Source organism: Anomaloglossus baeobatrachus, chromosome 5, assembly GCF_048569485.1.
Source record: "Anomaloglossus baeobatrachus isolate aAnoBae1 chromosome 5, aAnoBae1.hap1, whole genome shotgun sequence".
Taxonomy (NCBI): domain Eukaryota; kingdom Metazoa; phylum Chordata; class Amphibia; order Anura; family Aromobatidae; genus Anomaloglossus; species Anomaloglossus baeobatrachus.
The window spans coordinates 398,212,478-398,232,403 of NC_134357.1; the positions used below are offsets into that span (position 1 = coordinate 398,212,478).

Here is a 19,926-nt window from a genome sequence, read left to right on the forward strand (position 1 = left end):
TGAATTTTTTTTTATTAAGAAGAGCAGTCAAATTTATATACGGTAGCTATGCTAATTTTTTAGAACTGGTTGTAGAACAAGTCAGTCCTTTCTTCCAGTATGTTCTTAACCTGATTTGTATCATACTTATCCCTTTTTTCCACATCCTAATTATGGTTAATCTGATTAGCCTAAATTGCTATCCAAAATTTGAGAAAACCCATGCTCATATGGTCGGCATGGTGGCTCAGTAATTATTACTGCAGTTTTGCAGCGCTGGGGTCCTGGGTTCAAATCCCACCAAGGATGATATCTGCAAGGAGTTTGTATGTTCTCCCTGTGTTTGCGTGGATTTCCTCTGGGATCTTCGGTTTCTTCCCACACTCCAAAGATATCCTGATCGGGACTTTAGATTGTGAGCCTCAATGGGGACAGAGTTGCTCATGTATGTATGTATGGCGCTATGGTATTAATTGTGCTATATAAGTCAATAAATATTTTTATTACTATATTGGGTCACACACACGTCCATTGCTTCAGGAATTTATTGATTTGAAGCTAGCCATGAAGAAACATGTAGACATGTGGAAAAACATTAGAAAAAGCTGAGAATACTTAATGGCGATAGACGAAGGTAGCTGTACTACTGCAGCTTCTTTTGTTCTGGTTGTTGCTTTTCATTTTATTTGACTGGTTCTTCAATCTCTTCAATTTTTGTTTCCACTATGTTGCCATCTACATAGGTTTCGGTTTTCACCACTGTCCTCCTAGTTTTTGCTTTGAGTATAAAAGCAATAAAACAGAGTTAGAAATCATACAACTACTACTACTACAACTACTACTAATATCACTACCACTAATACTGCAACCAATTTCATATAACTACTAGAGATGAGCAGACCCATGGACGTTCAGGGTCGATGGGTTCGACTGGACTTTAGTTAAAACTTCTGTTTGGGACCTGCACTTGACCAGAACTTGACCTCAGACCCCATATTCCATATAAGGCAATGGGGACCCAAACTTTGGTGCTGTAAAATGGCTGTAAAATGGTCATAGTAGGGGCTAGGGGGCTGCAAAAGGAAGCAAAATAGGGGTAAGAGCAGGACCAGTGCTCTGCAAATGAATGTTGATGGGGAATAAATTGAAAACAAATTAAGTGGGGTCCGCCCTATTTTTAATAACCAGCACATGTAAAGCAGACAACTGCAGGCTGCAACCCTTAGTTGCCTGCTTTACCTTGGCAGGTTATAAAAAATAGAGGGGATCTCGTGCTGTTTTTTTAAATGATTTATTTTTGATAACCAGTCAAGGTAAAGCAGACAACTGGGGGCTTGTGTTATCAGGCTGGGAAGGCCCATGGTTATTTAGTCTTTCCCAACCTAAAAACAGCAGCCTCCCCAGAAGCAGTGCATCCATTCCGATTGCCCTGGTGTGGTGGCAATTGGGGTTTTCCCTGTATAGGGGTTAAAGGGTTTCAGGGTTCTCAGGGTCCTGCTTTGCGAGTGACTTTCCTCTAGCCTTTCCTCTATAGCCAGTCTGAGTCTGTGATTCCAGGCAGGCATTACAATTGGTAAACGAGGTAGTGTGAGGAAGTCTTTATTCCCCAATTGGATTATATCAGAACTTGGAGGATTTTTTAAAATTAATAAACTGGTGAACAAGGGAGTTTGGAGAAGTCTTTATTCAAATAAACTATTTTTTTCCTGTGCTGTCAGGTTAGTAATGGGGGTGTCTAAAAGATGCTTATCCATTACTAATCCCTGGGCTTGATGCCAGCTGTCAATTCACAGCTGACATAAACCCCAAAAGTATTACACCGATTGCCATTGCATCAGGGCAATTGGGAAGAACTGGACACAGTGCTAGAATTGGTGCATTTAAAGGATGCACCACTTCTGAGGCTGCTCTTTTTAGTCTTGGAAGGACCAAATAACCATAGGCCTTCCCAGATTAATAATATCAGCCCCCAGCTGTCTGCTTTACCTTGATTGGTTATCACAAATAGGGGGACCCCATGCCATTTTTTTTAAATAGTTTAAATAAATTATTTAAAGAAAGTGGAGTGAGACCCCTTTATTTTTTTATTACCAGCCACGGTAAAGCAGACATCTGAGGGCTGGTTATCAAAAATACACAGGACCCCACATAATTTTTTTTTATTGTTCACAGCAACTTACAGGCATTTTCCCCATGATGAAAATCTTGTTTGGCAGCACCCTAACTCCAAACTTGGACACAGATGTATTTTTAAAAGTATGTGTTTGAGTTTGAGCCCCAGACACCCAGTGACCGGTATGGACCCTGAAGTTTGCCATTCAAGTTTGCCCATTCCTAATACCTGCTAGGGTAAACATAACAGCTATGGCTACTGCCACCACCACTACTACTCTACTACTACTACATCTACACTGTGTGCAGAATTATTAGGCAAGTTGTATTTTTGAGGATTTTTTTATTATTAATCAACAACTATGTTCTCATTCAACCCAAAAGACTCAAATATCAAGGCTTAATATTTTTGGAAGTTGGAGTGGTTTTTTTTTTAGATTTGGCTATCTTAGCAGGATATCTGTTTGTGCAGGTAACTATTACTGTGCAGAATTATTAGGCAACTTAATAAAAACCAAATATATTCCCATCTCACTTGTTTATTTTCACCAGGTAACCCAATATAACTGCACAAAATTTAGAAATAAACATTTCTGACATGCAAAAACAAAACCCCAAAAAATTAGTGACCAATATAGCCACCTTTCTTTATGATGACACTCAACAGCCTACCATCCATAGATTCTGTCAGTTGCTTGATCTGTTTATGATCAACATTGCATGCAGCAGCCACCACAGCCTCCCAGCAAATATTTAAAAAAACTGACCCGCACATCCTACAAGTGTGTATAGGTGCCAGCTGAAAAAACCTAGAAAATCCAAAATGGATACAGCCGCACACTAAATGCCATCAATGTATAAGGGAACTCTGGTACTGCATTACTGTTATATGAAAAAATGAGATTTTTAGTTTACGAATTGGCCAATGCATGTAAGCCCGGAAACCAACGGCAAGGTAAATCTCAATATTCCGGGTCCCTAACTAAAATGCCATTATCTAGGTTAAAAACATCCATGTCTGGGCAGCTAGAATAAAAATCTAACTTGAAATGCCACTATCTGGACTAACCTCCATGTCTGGGCAGCTAGGACTCCTGGTATAAGGATTATGAACACAGCCTGGTTTATAGGGCGGAGTGCTCAGTCAGAAAAAAAACTCACTGCCCTATAAACCAGGCTGTGTTCATAATCCTTATACCAGGAGTCCTAGCTGCCCAGACATGGAGGTTAGTCCAGGTAGTGGCATTTCAAGTTAGATTTTTATTCTAGCTGCCCAGACATGGATGTTTTTAACCTAGATAATGGAATTTTAGTTAGGGACCCGGAATATTGAGATTTACCTTGCCGTTGGTTTCCGGGCTTACATGCATTGGCCAATTCGTAAACTAAAAATCTCATTTTTTCATATAACAGTAATGCAGTACCAGAGTTCCCTTATACATTGATGGCATTTAGTGTGCGGCTGTATCCATTTTGTATTTTCTAGGTTTTTTCAGCTGGCACCTATACACACTTGTAGGATGTGCAGGTCAGTTTTTTGAAATATTTGCAGTGAGTTTTTTTTTTTTTTTTTCTGACTGAGCACTCTGCCCTATAAACCAGGCTGTGTTCATAATCCTTATACCAGGAGTCCTAGCTGCCCAGACATGGAGGTTAGTCCAGATAGTGGCATTTCAAGTTAGATTTTTATTCTAGCTGCCCAGACATGGATGTTTTTAACCTAGATAATGGCATTTTAGTTAGGGACCCGGAATATTGAGATTTACCTTGCCGTTGGTTTCCGGGCTTACATGCATTGGCCAATTCATAAACTAAAAATCTAATTTTTTCATATAGCAGTAATGCAGTACCAGAGTTCCCTTATACATTGATGGCATTTAGTGTGCGGCTGTATCCATTTTGTATTGTACCACAGCCTCCCAGACATTGTTCCGAGAGGTGTACTGTTTTCCCTCCCTGTAAATCTTACATTTTATGAGAGACCACAGGTTCTCCATGAGGTTCAGATCAGGTGAACAAGGGGGCCATGTCATTATTTTTTCATCTTTTAAACCTTTACTCACCAGCCACGCTATGGCAGTAGTTGGATGCATGTAATAGAGTGTTGTCCTGCATGAAAATCATGTTTGTCTTGAACGATACCGACTTCTTCCTGTACCACTGCTTGAAGAAGTTGTCTTCCAGAAACTGGCAGTAGGTCTGGCAGTTGAACTTCACTCCATCCTCAACCCGAAAAGGTCCCACAAGTTCCTCTTTGATGATACCAGCCCCTACCAGTACCCCAGCTCCACCTTGCTGGTGTCTGAGTCGGAGTGCAGCTCTCTGCCCTTTTCTGATCCAGCCTCTGGCCCATCCATCCATATGGCCCAATCAATAGTCACTCTCATTTCACCAGTCCATAAAACCTTTGAAAAATCAGTCTTAAGATATTTCTTAAGCCCAGTCTTGATGTTTTATCTTATGTTTCTTGTTCAAAGGTGGTAGTTTTTCAGCCTTCCTTACCTTGGCCATGTCCCTGAGTTTGGCACACCATGTACTTTTTGATACTCCAGTAACGGTGCAGCTCTGAAATATGGCCAATCTGGTGGCAAATGGCATCTTGGCAGCTTCACGCAAGATTTTCCTCAATTCATGGGCAGTTATTTTGCGCCCTTTTTGCCCAACACGCTTCTTGCGACCCTGTTGGCTATTTGCCATGAAACGCTTGATTGTTCGGTGATCACGCTTCAAAGATTTGGCAATTTCAAGACTGCTGCATCCCTCTGCAAGACATTTCACAATTTTGGACTTTTCAGAGCCCGTCAAATCTGTCTTCTGACCCATTTTGCCAAAGGAAAGGAAGTTGCCTAATAATTAAGCACACCTTATATAGGGTGTTGATGTCATTACACCACACCCCTCCTCATTACAGAGCTGCACATCACCTGATTTACTTATTTGGTAGTTGGCTATCAAGCCTATATAGCTTGGAGTAGGACAACATTTATAAAAATTATCATGTGATCAAAATACTTATTTGCCTAATAATTCTGCACACAGTGTAGTGTATGACCATTATAATTCTTATGGCTGAAAGTACTATAGATACTACTACTAAAGAAACCTTTGTGAATACTATTAGTAGCACTACTACAACTGCTACTACAACCACCACTATATCTTATATACTACCATGAGTAATATTACCACTGGCAATACTACTAACAATAATACTACTGATGCAATTGAAGAGGTGGTTCACCCATTTTTATTACTGGCCACATCGATATTATGTTGAGAAACAAGGTTTCTCTCAAATACCTTGTGTTGCCAATAGTGCCTGTGAGCGGCACTATTGCGGTCCGCTCACCACACTTGAGTTACCCCCTAGCTCCGTGACCTCTGATATCTGGTAATGTCACGTCAACTGAGGTGGGTCGCAGTCTTCCTGAGTGACTGGGCTGTGGACGACATTTCACCTCTCGTCACAGCCCAGCATCTCGCGTGCTCTCTCCTTCGCTGCAGAACTCTGCAAGTAAGAGTGACACTAGGCTGTGATGAGCGTTTTAAGGCAAGGTAGTTTAATTTAACGCATTTCAAAGTGTTACCCCACTTCTTCATCAGAAATTAGTGGATTTCCTGATGAAGAAGTGGGGTAACACTTTGAAAATCATCGAATTAAACCTCCAGCAGCACAATAACATTTCGACTTTTACAATGTTTCCAAGTGATCTATGACATTTTTGTGACACATGCAGACTGCAGCCAATGAGCGTCTGCTCGTCAGCTGCAGCCTTTACTATTTCATCAAAACAGACTTTCACCCTTACGGTGTATTGATGAGCTACAGCCAAACAATATCCGCTCATTAGCTGCAACCTGCACGTAACACAACAATGCCATGTCAGCCTCCTGGAATGGTGCCGCTGTGGGAAGTAAGTGTAATATATATATATATATATATATATATATATATATATATATATATATATATATATATTAATTAATGTTAACTTGGTTACTTAATTGAATAATCAGGGGTTGTCCCATTTAAGAGCATTATCATTACCATATGAGCTTTGACTTCCAGATCCAATAGTGGCTGATGAACTTTGACCACCAGGGCTTGCACCTGCAGTGCTACAAGAGGCTGATGCACTACTGCTTTGGCCACCAGAACCTGCATTTGTAGAGCCAGAAGAGCTGATTTGACCTCTAGATACAGAAGTTGATGATGTGCTAGAGGTCTGACTAGAAATGTTTGAGCCACCAGAACCTCCACTTGAAGTATCTAAAGTACTAGAGCCGCCACTTCCAGAAACTGCACTTCCTGTTCTTGTAGTTTGGGAAGTTGAAAGTGCAGAACTTGAGCTTTGAGTTGTAGAAGCTCTGGAGGACTGGACTGATGTGCCTCCATCTTGGGAAACTTGAGTATTAGTTGCCGCTCTGCTTCCTTGTGTTGTACCTTGCCCAGTCTCAGCATCTCTGTTAGAATAGAAACATTTTATAAAATTGACAATTACCAACACATTTCCTCAGAAAATTTTAAAATTGGTGAAAACAGTCATTTTCTTATTTACCCTTCTTCCAAAAGCTTTTGATAGGTTGCAATTTCCTGTTCAAGGAGGACTTTAATATTCAAGAGTTCTTCATACTCAGACTTTTGGCATTGTGTATCATTCTTTATTTGTTCCAGTTGCTCCTCCACATTGCTGATTGTCACCTGGATTTGTGATATTTGCGAGCAGTATCTACCTTCTGTTTCTAACAGTGAACTCTCCAAAGATTGTTTCTAGTTTAAAATATAAGAAGGTTTATTAACTGGTTGACCACACATTCCAATTTTTAGATTTATTCCATTAGGTACATTTTTGTGTGCAGGAAACTGGTATTGAGGCACACACAGCTCTATGAAGAGGGGTTTCTGGACATTTCTGGGACCCTATACAAATTCTGTAATGTGGTCCCCCACCTACCATAGGCCATTAATAGTAATGGTTTCTTTTTATTTGACAGAGGGGCCTTTGGGCCCTCTGAAGTGTGATTGCTGTCTCATAACGTCTGATCCTATGGTTCCTTACAATTAGAGATGAGCGAACCGGTCCCGGTTCGGCTCGAGGCCGGTTCGCCGAACGGAGGTCCCGTTCGAGTTCGGCTCATCGAACGTTCGACGAACCGAACTCGAACTGCATAGGAAACAATGGCAGGCAATAACAAACACAGAAAAACACCTAGAAAACACCCTCAAAGGTGTCCAAAAGGTGACAAACAACTCAAACACATGGGAAAGTGACAAGGACATATACTCATGCGAAAACAAAACAGCTGGACAAGGAAAAAGAGGAGGACACACAGATATATGAGTATATGCAAGGAAACATCGATTCCATTATTGTGCAACTTGAGCCCTGCTCATTTTAGGCTTCCAATCTTGATAAATTGCCTGAGCTCGCCACGTACGCCTTGGGGATCTTGTCGTGTCCTGCAGCCAGCGTTCTCTCGGAACCTGTCTTCAGTGCTGCTGGGGGTCTGCTGGCAGATAAGCACACGTGTCTGTCCACTGACAATGTGGACATGGCTCTCAGAGGACTTTTCTTCCCCTGGGTCAGCCAGGGGACGTGAAAGGCACGCGTATTTTTGAGAGTGCTTCATGCAAAGCATCTTTTTCTTTTTCCAAAGGGGGGTCAACCGATGCCAGTCAAGTGGGGTGTGTGTGGCACAGTTAGTGTAAACGAGGGAGACTGTGGTTGCAGTCCCCTCGCTGTGTTTCTAAAAGAACCAAAATGAACAAATCATGGCTCTCAGAGGACTTTTCTTCCCCTGGGTCAGCCAGGGGACGTGAAAGGCACGCGTATTTTTGAGAGTGCTTCATGCAAAGCATCTTTTTCTTTTTCAAAAGAGGGGGTCAACCGATGCCAGTCAAGTGGGGTGTGTGTGGCACAGTTAGTGTAAACGAGGGAGACTGTGGTTGGAGTCCCCTCGCTGTGTTTCTAAAAGAACCAAAATGAACAAATCATGGCTCTCAGAGGACTTTTCTTCCCCTGGGTCAGCCAGGGGACGTGAAAGGCACGCGTATTTTTGAGAGTGCTTCATGCAAAGCATCTTTTTCTTTTTCAAAAGGGGTGTCAACTGATGCCAGTCAAGTGGGGTGTGTGTGGCACAGTTAGTGTAAACGAGGGAGACTGTGGTTGGAGTCCCCTCGCTGTGTCTCTAAAAGAACCAAGATGAACAAGTCATGGCTCTCAGCGGACTTTTCTTCCCCTGGGTCAGCCAGGGGACGGGAAAGGCACGCGTATTTTTGAGAGTGCTTCATGCAAAGCATCTTTTTCTTTTTCAAAAGGGGGCTCAACCGATGCCAGTCAAGTGGGGTGTGTGTGGCACAGTTAGTGTAAACGAGGGAGACTGTGGTTGGAGTCCCCTCGCTGTGTTTCTAAAAGAACCAAGATGAACAAGTCATGGCTCTCAGAGGACTTTTCTTCCCCTGGGTCAGCCAGGGGACGGGAAAGGCACGCGTATTTTTGAGAGTGCTTCATGCAAAGCATCTTTTTCTTTTTCAAAAGGGGGGTCAACCGATGCCAGTCAAGTGGGGTGTGTGTGGCACAGTTAGTGTAAACGAGGGAGACTGTGGTTGGAGTCCCCTCGCTGTGTTTCTAAAAGAACCAAGATGAACAAGTCATGGCTCTCAGAGGACTTTTCTTCCCCTGGGTCAGCCAGGGGACGTGAAAGGCACGCGTATTTTTGAGAGTGCTTCATGCAAAGCATCTTTTTCTTTTTCAAAAGGGGGGTCAACCGATGCCAGTCAAGTGGGGTGTGTGTGACACAGTTAGTGTAAACGAGGGAGACTGTGGTTGGAGTCCCCTCGCTGTGTTTCTAAAAGAACCAAGATGAACAAGTCATGGCTCTCAGAGGACTTTTCTTCCCCTGGGTCAGCCAGGGGACGTGAAAGGCACGCGTATTTTTGAGAGTGCTTCATGCAAAGCATCTTTTTCTTTTTCAAAAGGGGGGTCAACCGATGCCAGTCAAGTGGGGTGTGTGTGGCACAGTTAGTGTAAACGAGGGAGACTGTGGTTGGAGTCCCCTCGCTGTGTTTCTAAAAGAACCAAGATGAACAAGTCATGGCTCTCAGAGGACTTTTCTTCCCCTGGGTCAGCCAGGGGACGTGAAAGGCACGCGTATTTTTGAGAGTGCTTCATGCAAAGCATCTTTTTCTTTTTCAAAAGGGGGCTCAACCGATGCCAGTCAAGTGGGGTGTGTGTGGCCCAGTTAGTGGAAACGAGGGAGACTGTGGTTGGAGTCCCCTCGCTGTGTCTCTAAAAGAACCAAGATGAACAAGTCATGGCTCTCAGCGGACTTTTCTTCCCCTGGGTCAGCCAGGGGACGGGAAAGGCACGCGTATTTTTGAGAGTGCTTCATGCAAAGCATCTTTTTCTTTTTCAAAAGGGGGCTCAACCGATGCCAGTCAAGTGGGGGTGTGTGTGGCACAGTTAGTGTAAACGAGGGAGACTGTGGTTGGAGTCACCTCGCTGTGTTTCTAAAAGAACCAAAATGAACAAATCATGGCTCTCAGAGGACTTTTCTTCCCCTGGGTCAGCCAGGGGACGTGAAAGGCATGCGTATTTTTGAGAGTGCTTCATGCAAAGCATCTTTTTCTTTTTCAAAAGGGGGGTCAACCGATGCCAGTCAAGTGGGGTGTGTGTGGCACAGTTAGTGTAAACGAGGGAGACTGTGGTTGGAGTCCCCTCGCTGTGTTTCTAAAAGAACCAAAATGAACAAATCATGGCTCTCAGAGGACTTTTCTTCCCCTGGGTCAGCCAGGGGACGGGAAAGGCACGCGTATTTTTGAGAGTGCTTCATGCAAAGAAGCATCTTTTTCTTTTTCAAAAGGGGGGTCAACCGATGCCAGTCAAGTGGGGTGTGTGTGGCACAGTTAGTGTAAACGAGGGAGACTGTGGTTGGAGTCCCCTTGCTGTGTTTCTAAAAGAACCAAGATGAACAAGTCATGGCTCTCAGAGGACTTTTCTTCCCCTGGGTCAGCCAGGGGACGTGAAAGGCACGCGTATTTTTGAGAGTGCTTCATGCAAAGCATCTTTTTCTTTTTCAAAAGGGGGCTCAACCGATGCCAGTCAAGTGGGGTGTGTGTGGCACAGTTAGTGTAAACGAGGGAGACTGTGGTTGGAGTCCCCTCGCTGTGTTTCTAAAAGAACCAAGATGAACAAGTCATGGCTCTCAGAGGACTTTTCTTCCCCTGGGTCAGCCAGGGGACGTGAAAGGCACGCGTATTTTTGAGAGTGCTTCATGCAAAGCATCTTTTTCTTTTTCAAAAGGGGGCTCAACCGATGCCAGTCAAGTGGGGTGTGTGTGGCACAGTTAGTGTAAACGAGGGAGACTGTGGTTGGAGTCCCCTCGCTGTGTTTCTAAAAGAACCAAAATGAACAAATTATGGCTCTCAGAGGACTTTTCTTCCCCTGGGTCAGCCAGGGGACGGGAAAGGCACGCGTATTTTTGAGAGTGCTTCATGCAAAGCATCTTTTTCTTTTTCAAAAGGGGGGTCAACCGATGCCAGTCAAGTGGGGTGTGTGTGGCACAGTTAGTGTAAACGAGGGAGACTGTGGTTGGAGTCCCCTCGCTGTGTCTCTAAAAGAACCAAGATGAACAAGTCATGGCTCTCAGCGGACTTTTCTTCCCCTGGGTCAGCCAGGGGACGGGAAAGGCACGCGTATTTTTGAGAGTGCTTCATGCAAAGCATCTTTTTCTTTTTCAAAAGGGGCTCAACCGATGCCAGTCAAGTGGGGTGTGTGTGGCACAGTTAGTGTAAATGAGGGAGACTGTGGTTGGAGTCCCCTCGCTGTGTTTCTAAAAGAACCAAGATGAACAAGTCATGGCTCTCAGAGGACTTTTCTTCCCCTGGGTCAGCCAGGGGACGGGAAAGGCACACGTATTTTTGAGAGTGCTTCATGCAAAGCATCTTTTTCTTTTTCAAAACGGGGGTCAACCGATGCCAGTCAAGTGGGGTGTGTGTGGCACAGTTAGTGTAAACGAGGGAGACTGTGGTTGGAGTCCCCTCGCTGTGTTTCTAAAAGAACCAAGATGAACAAGTCATGGCTCTCAGAGGACTTTTCTTCCCCTGGGTCAGCCAGGGGACGTGAAAGGCACGCGTTTTTTTGAGAGTGCTTCATGCAAAGCATCTTTTTCTTTTTCAAAAGGGGGGTCAACCGATGCCAGTCAAGTGGGGTGTGTGTGGCACAGTTAGTGTAAACGAGGGAGACTGTGGTTGGAGTCCCCTCGCTGTGTTTCTAAAAGAACCAAGATGAACAAGTCATGGCTCTCAGAGGACTTTTCTTCCCCTGGGTCAGCCAGGGGACGTGAAAGGCACGCGTATTTTTGAGAGTGCTTCATGCAAAGCATCTTTTTCTTTTTCAAAAGGGGGCTCAACCGATGCCAGTCAAGTGGGGTGTGTGTGGCACAGTTAGTGTAAACGAGGGAGACTGTGGTTGGAGTCCCCTCGCTGTGTTTCTAAAAGAACCAAGATGAACAAGTCATGGCTCTCAGAGGACTTTTCTTCCCCTGGGTCAGCCAGGGGACGGGAAAGGCAAGCGTATTTTTGAGAGTGCTTCATGAAAAGCATCTTTTTCTTTTTCAAAAGGGGGGTCAACCGATGCCAGTCAAGTGGGGTGTGTGTGGCACAGTTAGTGTAAACGAGGGAGACTGTGGTTGGAGTCCCCTCGCTGTGTTTCTAAAAGAACCAAGATGAACAAGTCATGGCTCTCAGAGGACTTTTCTTCCCCTGGGTCAGCCAGGGGACGTGAAAGGCACGCGTATTTTTGAGAGTGCTTCATGCAAAGCATCTTTTTCTTTTTCAAAAGGGGGCTCAACCGATGCCAGTCAAGTGGGGTGTGTGTGGCCCAGTTAGTGGAAACGAGGGAGACTGTGGTTGGAGTCCCCTCGCTGTGTTTTACATGCTTTTAGAAGGGCATGACATGGCTTGGAGGTTGACTTTCAGCATCTGCAAACTGTTGGCTACCAAAATGCTGCCTTTCCAACACCTGTGGTTATAGACAATGAGGAACATACTGATGAAGATGAGACGCAGATACCCGATTGGGATGACAACTTAAATATTCGGTCAGGGCAAGAAGATGCTCGGTCTGAGGGGGAGGGGAGTGCAAACACAACAATTGATGATGAAGTTCTAGATCCCACCTACTGTCAACCCACAGTCAGACACTCAAGGAGGTCAACAGAGGCGGTGGAGGAGGATGCAACCGACGACGAAGTTACCTTGCGCCTTCCTGGACACAGTCGGAGCACTGGTAGCACGTCTACAACTGCATCCTCAGCCACCACTCTGCCTCTGAGCATTATTCGGGGTGGATCAACAGGTCGCATGGCCTCTAAGCCTTGCCTAGCCTGGTCCTTTTTTGACATAAAAAAAGATCGCCCAAATTATGTGATCTGTAACATTTGGCATGGTTCTCTTAGTAGAGGTCAAAACCTCAGCAGTTTGACAACTTCTTCCATGAATCGTCACATGAATAAATATCATATGGCCTGGTGGGAAGCTCATCGTGCTGCAATGCGGCCTAGCGGAGCCAACCATCCACCGCCTGCCCCTTCCAGTGCATCCGCGCGCTCGTCATCTTCTAGGGCTGTGGGGACAGCTGTCACACCTGTTTTTCCACCCACAACTTCCACCACTGTAACCGCAACAGGCAGTTTGCTTGGTAGGTCGTCAGTTGGTTTGGAAGGGGAAACAAGTGATTGTGCACAGCTCTCTCAAACATCGATAGCACCAACGTTGGATGAAGGCAACATCATGTCTCCGCCTGCACTTTCCTCACAAACCTGCATTTTTCCAGGGACACCCTACTCAACACCGTCTACACACAGCAGCCAGATCTCTGTCCCTCAGATGTGGTCAAATAAAAGGCCACTTCCTGCGACCCATGACAAAGCTAAGAGGTTGACTCTATCCCTCTGTAAGCTGTTTGCTACCGAAATGCTGCCTTTCCGCCTAGTGGACACACAGGATTTTAGAGACCTTATGTCTGTCGCTGTGCCCCAGTACCAGATGCCTAGTCACCACTACTTCTCTAAGAAAGGTGTGCCCGCGCTACACCAGCATGTCGCACACAACATCACCGCTTCCTTGAGAAACTCTGTGTGTGAATGGGTGCATTTCACCACCGATACTTGGACCAGTAAGCATGGACAGGGACGTTACATGTCGCTGACTGGCCACTGGGTAACTATGGTGATAGATGGTGAAGGGTCTGCTGCACAAGTCTTGCCGTCCCCACGACTTGTGTGTCAATCCTCTGTCTGTCCAAGTTCCGCCACTGCTTCTGCATCCTCCACCTTATCTGGGTCCTCCACCTCCGCCCCAAGCCTGCCTGGTCAGGCCACCAGCGTTCTCACTGCGCAGAAGGAATCACGCACCCCTCATTACTATGCTGGCAGCAGAGCGCAACGGCATCAGGCGGTCTTTAGCTTGACATGTCTTGGGAATAAGAGTCACACAGCTGAGGAGTTGTGGTCAGCTCTGCGGTCCGAGTTTAATAAATGGTTGTCTCCACTCAACCTGCAGCCTGGTAAGGCCGTGTGCGACAATGCTGCAAACCTGGGTGCGGCCCTTCGCCTGGGCAAGGTGACACACGCACCTTGTATGGCTCACGTGTTGAACCTTGTCGTGGAGCAATTTTTAACACACTATCGCGGCCTAGATGGCCTTCTGAACAGGGCACGAAAACTGTCTGCTCACTTCCGCCGTTCAAGCGCCGCAGCTGAGCGACTTGCATTGCTCCAGAAGTCTTTCGGCCTGCCGGTTCATCGCCTGAAATGCGATGTGGCGACACGCTGGAATTCAACTCTCCACATGTTACAGCGACTGTGGCAGCACCGCCGTGCCCTGGTGCAATACGCCATGACGTATAGCCTGGGCCAACGAGATGCAGAATTGGGGCAGATCACCCTGATGGAGTGGTCTCAGATCAAGGACCTATGCACCCTTCTGCACAGTTTCGACATGGCGACGAATATGTTTAGCGCTGACAATGCCATTATCAGCATGACGATTCCAGTCATTTACATGCTGGAGCACACGCTAAACACTATTCGGAGTCAGGGGGTGGGACAACAGGAAGGGGAGGAACTACAGGAGGATTCATATGCGCAAGACACAACAACATCACCAAGTTCCAGACGTTCATCATCACCAAGGCGCCAGGCATGGGACCATGGGGGACAGGGATCAACAAGGGCGCATGGTAGCAGGCGAGATGTTGAGGAAGGTGCAGGAGGACATGAAGCTATGGAGGACGAACTGTCCATGGACATGGAAGACTCAGCAGATGAGGGGGACCTTGGTCAAATTTCAGTTGAAAGAGGTTGGGGGGAGATGTCAGAGGAAGAAAGAACGGTTAGCACCTCTATGCCACAAACACAGCGTGGACTTGATCCGCATGGCTGCGCAAGACACATGAGTGCCTTTTTGTTGCACTACCTCCAACATGACCCTCGTATTGTCAAAATTAGAAGTGATGATGACTACTGGCTTGCCACACTATTAGATCCCCGGTACAAGTCCAAATTTTGTGACATAATTCCAGCCATAGAAAGGGACGCACTTATGCAGGAGTATCAGCAGAAGCTGTTACTCGATCTTAGATCCGCTTTTCCACCAAACAACCGTGCAGGTGCAGGGAGTGAATCTCCCAGTTGTAACTTGACAAACATGGGACGGTCTCGTCATCTTCAACAGTCTACACGTACCAGTAGGACCGTATCTGGTGCTGGTAACAGCAATTTTATGGAATCTTTTCATAATTTTTTTAGACCCTCCTTTGCAAGGCCACCAGAGACAACAAGTCTGACACATAGTCAACGGCTGGAGAGGATGATACAGGAGTATCTACAAATGAACATCGATGCCATGACTTTGCAAATAGAGCCTTGCTCATTTTGGGCTTCAAACATAGAAAAATGGCCAGAGCTCTCCAGTTACGCCTTGGAGATTTTGTCGTGTCCAGCTGCCAGCGTTGTCTCTGAACGTGTCTTCAGTGCTGCTGGGTGTGTGCTGACAGATAAGCGCACGCGTCTGTCCAGTGACAATGTGGACAGACTGACGTTCATCAAAATGAACAAGTCATGGATCCAGAAGGAATTTACAACCCCTGTGTCATCCTGGGGAGAGTAAATGCTTGTGGATTTGGAATGTGCTTGATGCAAATCTAGCTGTGAAGTGTACAACTAGGGCACAACTGCTGCCACTGAATGGGTGGGTGTGTGTGGGGCACAATTTTTGGAAAAAAGGGAGGCTCCGCTTGGAGTAACCCTTGCTTACATTGTTTTTAAAAGGAGCCAAGATGACCAAGTCATGGTTCAGCAAAGACTTTATCTACCTATCCCGGTGTCATGCTGGGGACGGTTAATTATGGCGTATTTTTGAATGTGCTTGATGCAAATCAAAACATCCTGTTTGCAACTAGGGCACAAGTGCTGCCACTGATGGGGTGTCTGTGTGCCCAATTTTTGGAAAAAAGGGAGACTCCGCTTGGAGTAACCCTTGCTTGCTGTGTTTTTTAAAAATGATACAAGATGAACAGATCTGAAGGCAAGATGAAGGCAACATCATGTCTCCGCCTGCACTTTCCTCACAAACCTGCATTTTTCCAGGGACACCCTACTCAACACCGTCTACAGACAGCAGCCAGATCTCTGTCCCTCAGATGTGGTCAAATAAAAGGCCACTTCCTGCGACCCATGACAAAGCTAAGTGGTTGACTCTATCCCTCTGTAAGCTGTTGGCTCCCGAAATGCTGCCTTTCCGCCTAGTGGACAGACACAGGATTTTAGAGACCTTATGTCTGTCGCTGTGCCCCAGTACCAGATGCCCAATCACCACTGCTTCTCCAAGAAAAGCATGCCCGCGCTACACCAGCATGTCGCACACAACATCACCACTTCCTTGAGAAAATCTGTGTGCGACAGGGTGCATTTCATACTTGGACCAGTAAGCATAGACAGGGTCATTACATGTCACTGACTGGGCACTGGCAAACTATGGTGAGAGATGGAGAAGGGTCTGCTGTACAAGTCTTGCCGTCCCCACGAGTTGTTTCAATCCTTCTTCTGTATGTAGAAGTTAATACACTGCTTCTGCCTCTTCAACCTCGTGTGGGTCCTCCACCTTGGCGCAAACCCTGTGTGGTCAGGCCACCCTTCCTTGTAACTGCGCACAAGGACTACCACACACCTCCTTACTATGCTGGCAGCAGAGCTCAATGCCATCAGGCGGTCAAAGTTTTACTTTGAAATGTATGGGAAATGTGAGTCACACCGCTATTCCAGAGAATAGTAGTCAGGCAGGGTCAAAACATTAATTGAGGAACAGGAACAGAATGGGACGGCCAGGACTTAATCAGAAAACAAGCAGAGGTGAAATGCGGATCGGCCAGCAAGGTACATAAACAGCAAGCAGGAAAAGTAGTCAGGTAACAAGCACACAAAATCATAAAACTGAACTGGGGGTAAAATTAACCATAGGTTCATAGCTATGTCTGGCAGTGGTCTGCAGACAGGATGTGCATAAAAAAGGGTGTGGTGTCTTCCCATTGGTTGTAGCTGAATGATGGTATTTCATCTGTGAGATACCCAACAGCTACATTCAGCCAGAGATTCTGCATCTGTCAAGGTAATGCAGCCCAGTGGGTGAGCATAACCTGCGTCCACCTGCGCCGCTGGCATCGACTCCTCTCCCATCATCAGCACTATTCATGAAAGGAACACGTTGTCACCTGGCGACCGGAGTACAAATTGACGGAGCGGACTCCGTTGGTGACTTAACAGCCGTGTGCGGCAATGATGCAAACCTGGCTGCGGGCCATCCTCAGTGCAATGTGACACACGTGCCTTGTATGGCTCACGTGTTGAACCGAATTCTCCAGCAATTTTTAAAACACCATCACGGCCTACATGGCCTTGTGCAGCGGGCACGCTCGCTATGTGCTCACTTCCATCGTGCGCACACAGCAGCTCAACAACTTTCATCACTCCGGAAGTCTTAGGGTCTGGCAGTTAAATGCCGGAAATGCGATGTTCCGACACGCAGGAATTGGAATCTGCACATGTTGCAGCGTGTGTGGCAGCACCGCAGAGCCCTGCTGAAATACGGTATGACATATAGCCTGGGATAACTTGATCAAGAGGTGGTGCAGATCACGCTGCTGGAGTGGTGTCAGATCAAGGACCTATGCACCCTGCTACACAGTTTACAAATGTCGACGAAGATGTTTAGCACTGGCAATGTCATTCTCAGCGTGACAATTCTGGTCATCTACATGATGGAGCACACTGTAATTATTATTCGGAGTCAGGTGTTGGGACAAGAGGAAGGGGAGGAAGTACAGGAGGAGTCATATGCGGAAGGGATAACAAGATCTACGAGGTCCAGATGGTCAGCGGCACCTATGCGGCATTCATGGTGAGGGAGAGGGATTAACAAGGGCGCATAGTATCAGCAAAAAGTGTTGATGAAAGTGCAGGAGCCCATGAAGAAATGGAGGACGAACTGGCGATGGGCATGGAAGACTCAGCAGATGAGTGAGAGCTTGCTCACATTTCGGTTGTGCGAGGTTGTGGGGAGAGGGCAGAGGAAGGATGCACGATTCTCACCTCTCTGCCACCAACACACCAAGGACTTGGTCCTCCTGGATGCACAAGACACATGAGCGCCTTCTTGCTGCACTACCTACATGACCCTCGGATTGTATGAATTTGAAGTAATCCTGAATACTGGGTTGCCACACTGTTAGATCCCCGGTACAAGACAAAATTTGGCGAACTAATTCCTGCCATAGAAATGGACGCACGTATACAGGAGTATTTGCAGAATGTGGTACGCAATCTTAGATCTACTTTTCCACTAAACACCAGTGCTGCACAGAGTGAATCTCAACGCTTTGTCATGGATAGGAGGAAATGGTCTTTTACTTGTCCACATCGGAGGGACCGAGGAATGGCTGCTGTGCTGAGATGGCGTTGAGTACGGTGTCCCTGCACAGTTGCACTTTTGGTCATATCCCAAAATGAGTTGAAAAAGGACAGATGCTGTTGGAAAGGGGAACAGGTGTGTTGGAAAGGGGAAAAAAGTTTTGGTCCGTGGATTTGATGGTTAAGCAACTGTAACATTTGCTGAAGAAACACCATCTGTTACAGTGGGACTGGCAGATTTGGATAAAGTGGTATATAATCTGTGACCGCTATATAACGAAAATTAATAAGAAAAGAAAGAGAAAGGTATATATCCCCATCAGCAGTCAGTGTCCACCGTGCTCCCAGTTGGAAAAGGAGAGGTTGGCAACTGGAAGGTTTGGTGGAGGATACAGAGCTGTGTGGCTATGAAACTAATAGTAGCCTGAACCGAGTTAGACGCCATTCGGATCTGGAGACTGTGAGCCCTGTTAGCGTCACAGGGTCCACATGCCCACCCAGCCCAGGAACTCCCTGTTAACAACACAGGGGCCATTGAGTACGCTGACAGTGTGCGTAAGGGCACACCTGTGGACAGCAGGCGCATCAGCAGCAGCAGGCCTGTTAATGCCACTGGGCTGCACAAGCAGGACTGGTAGGACAGGAGCTGGTCTTAACCGTTCTGCGTTACCAACTGTGGTGGTGGCCTGCATCGACACCCTATCCCTGCCTACCTCTGGCCTAAAGCCGCAATGGGTTCAACACATGGAGGTGTGCTCTTTCGGAGCATAATAGAAGACTGCGCACCTCCTTGTTGGCTCCAGCCCCTTTTATAACCTGGGTCCGCCCCAAACCAGGGTGAACCACAATGCACCTCCTGGAGACAAAAGTAGAGTGACACGTCATGAGTGGCATAACTAGCGTCCTATTTGGAACCGCAACTTCAATGATGACCTCATGGCTGCCATGACCCAAACACCTCACCAGTCATCGTCTGACCATCAATAATGCGGTGACAAGTCATAGGTGTGGGCCTCTGCAAGCCATTTGGGAGTACACCTGATGCCCTGTGGTCTATATGGGACCCCCACATCAGGGCCAGGGCCAAAGAGTTAATTACCGGACCTAGTCTCTGATGCAGGAAGTGCCTGAGCATGCTCAGTAGCATGAAATACAGTCTCTGAAAAAAGACTATCAGCTTTAGCATGGTGTCTAGGCACAAAACAGGACTTAGACCCGGCACGGAATGCAAGCACCTGTGCAAAGAGGCTTTTCACACTTAGTGTGGGAGCATGCGCTGTATCCCGAAAAGAAGACTTAGCGTCAGGAATAACACAGTCAGGCTGAGCATACTCACTAGGCGAAACACTGTAATTATGCTGCAGCTGGGGTACATCGGCACACGCATGCGCACTAGCTGCCTCTCCACACTTAGACGTGGAGGGGAAATTGATCTTGGAGATGCTGTCTATGAACAGAAGGAAAAGCTAAAGGAAGCCTGACTTTCTATCCCTCCGAATTATGAAATGCAGCAATGAATTCCATGAGTTTGCTATAACATTAGCGTAGCAAAATGTGCATGAGGGTGTCATGTAGAGGTGCTAGAAATAGCTTGGCACCAGTGGGGCACTAATGGAATACAACAGCCAGTTCTATGATGCCACTAAATGGCAGTATTTTGTGCTATCATTATAGCTTATTAAAAACAGAGCAGGAGGGTGTCATGCAGAGGTGCTGCACATAGATTTGCAGTAGTGTGAATAGACAAAAGTACAATAGCCACGTTTAGGATGCCACTAGGTACACTGAGTGTTTGCTAGTATAATGGCTTAGTATAAAAAAGTTTGAGTGTGCAATGCAGGCAGACGTGCTGCAAATATCTTTACAATA

The 19,926-nt window shown here is 46.3% G+C and overlaps 1 protein-coding gene across 1 annotated transcript in view; it reads right to left on the reverse strand.

Moving 5' to 3' along the window:
* Positions 1 to 506: 506 nt before the first annotated feature.
* The window catches only part of LOC142311609 (keratin, type I cytoskeletal 19-like), a 30,295-nt gene continuing 10,875 nt past the window's right edge, over positions 507 to 19,926 (reverse strand). Inside the window, exons 6-8 of the mRNA XM_075350170.1 lie at positions 6,651 to 6,862; positions 6,140 to 6,555; positions 507 to 756 (exon numbers count right to left, since the gene is read on the reverse strand). Coding sequence (XP_075206285.1) covers positions 662 to 756; positions 6,140 to 6,555; positions 6,651 to 6,862 — 723 coding nt within the window. The 3' untranslated portion in view covers positions 507 to 661. The remainder of the gene's footprint in view (positions 757 to 6,139; positions 6,556 to 6,650; positions 6,863 to 19,926) is intronic.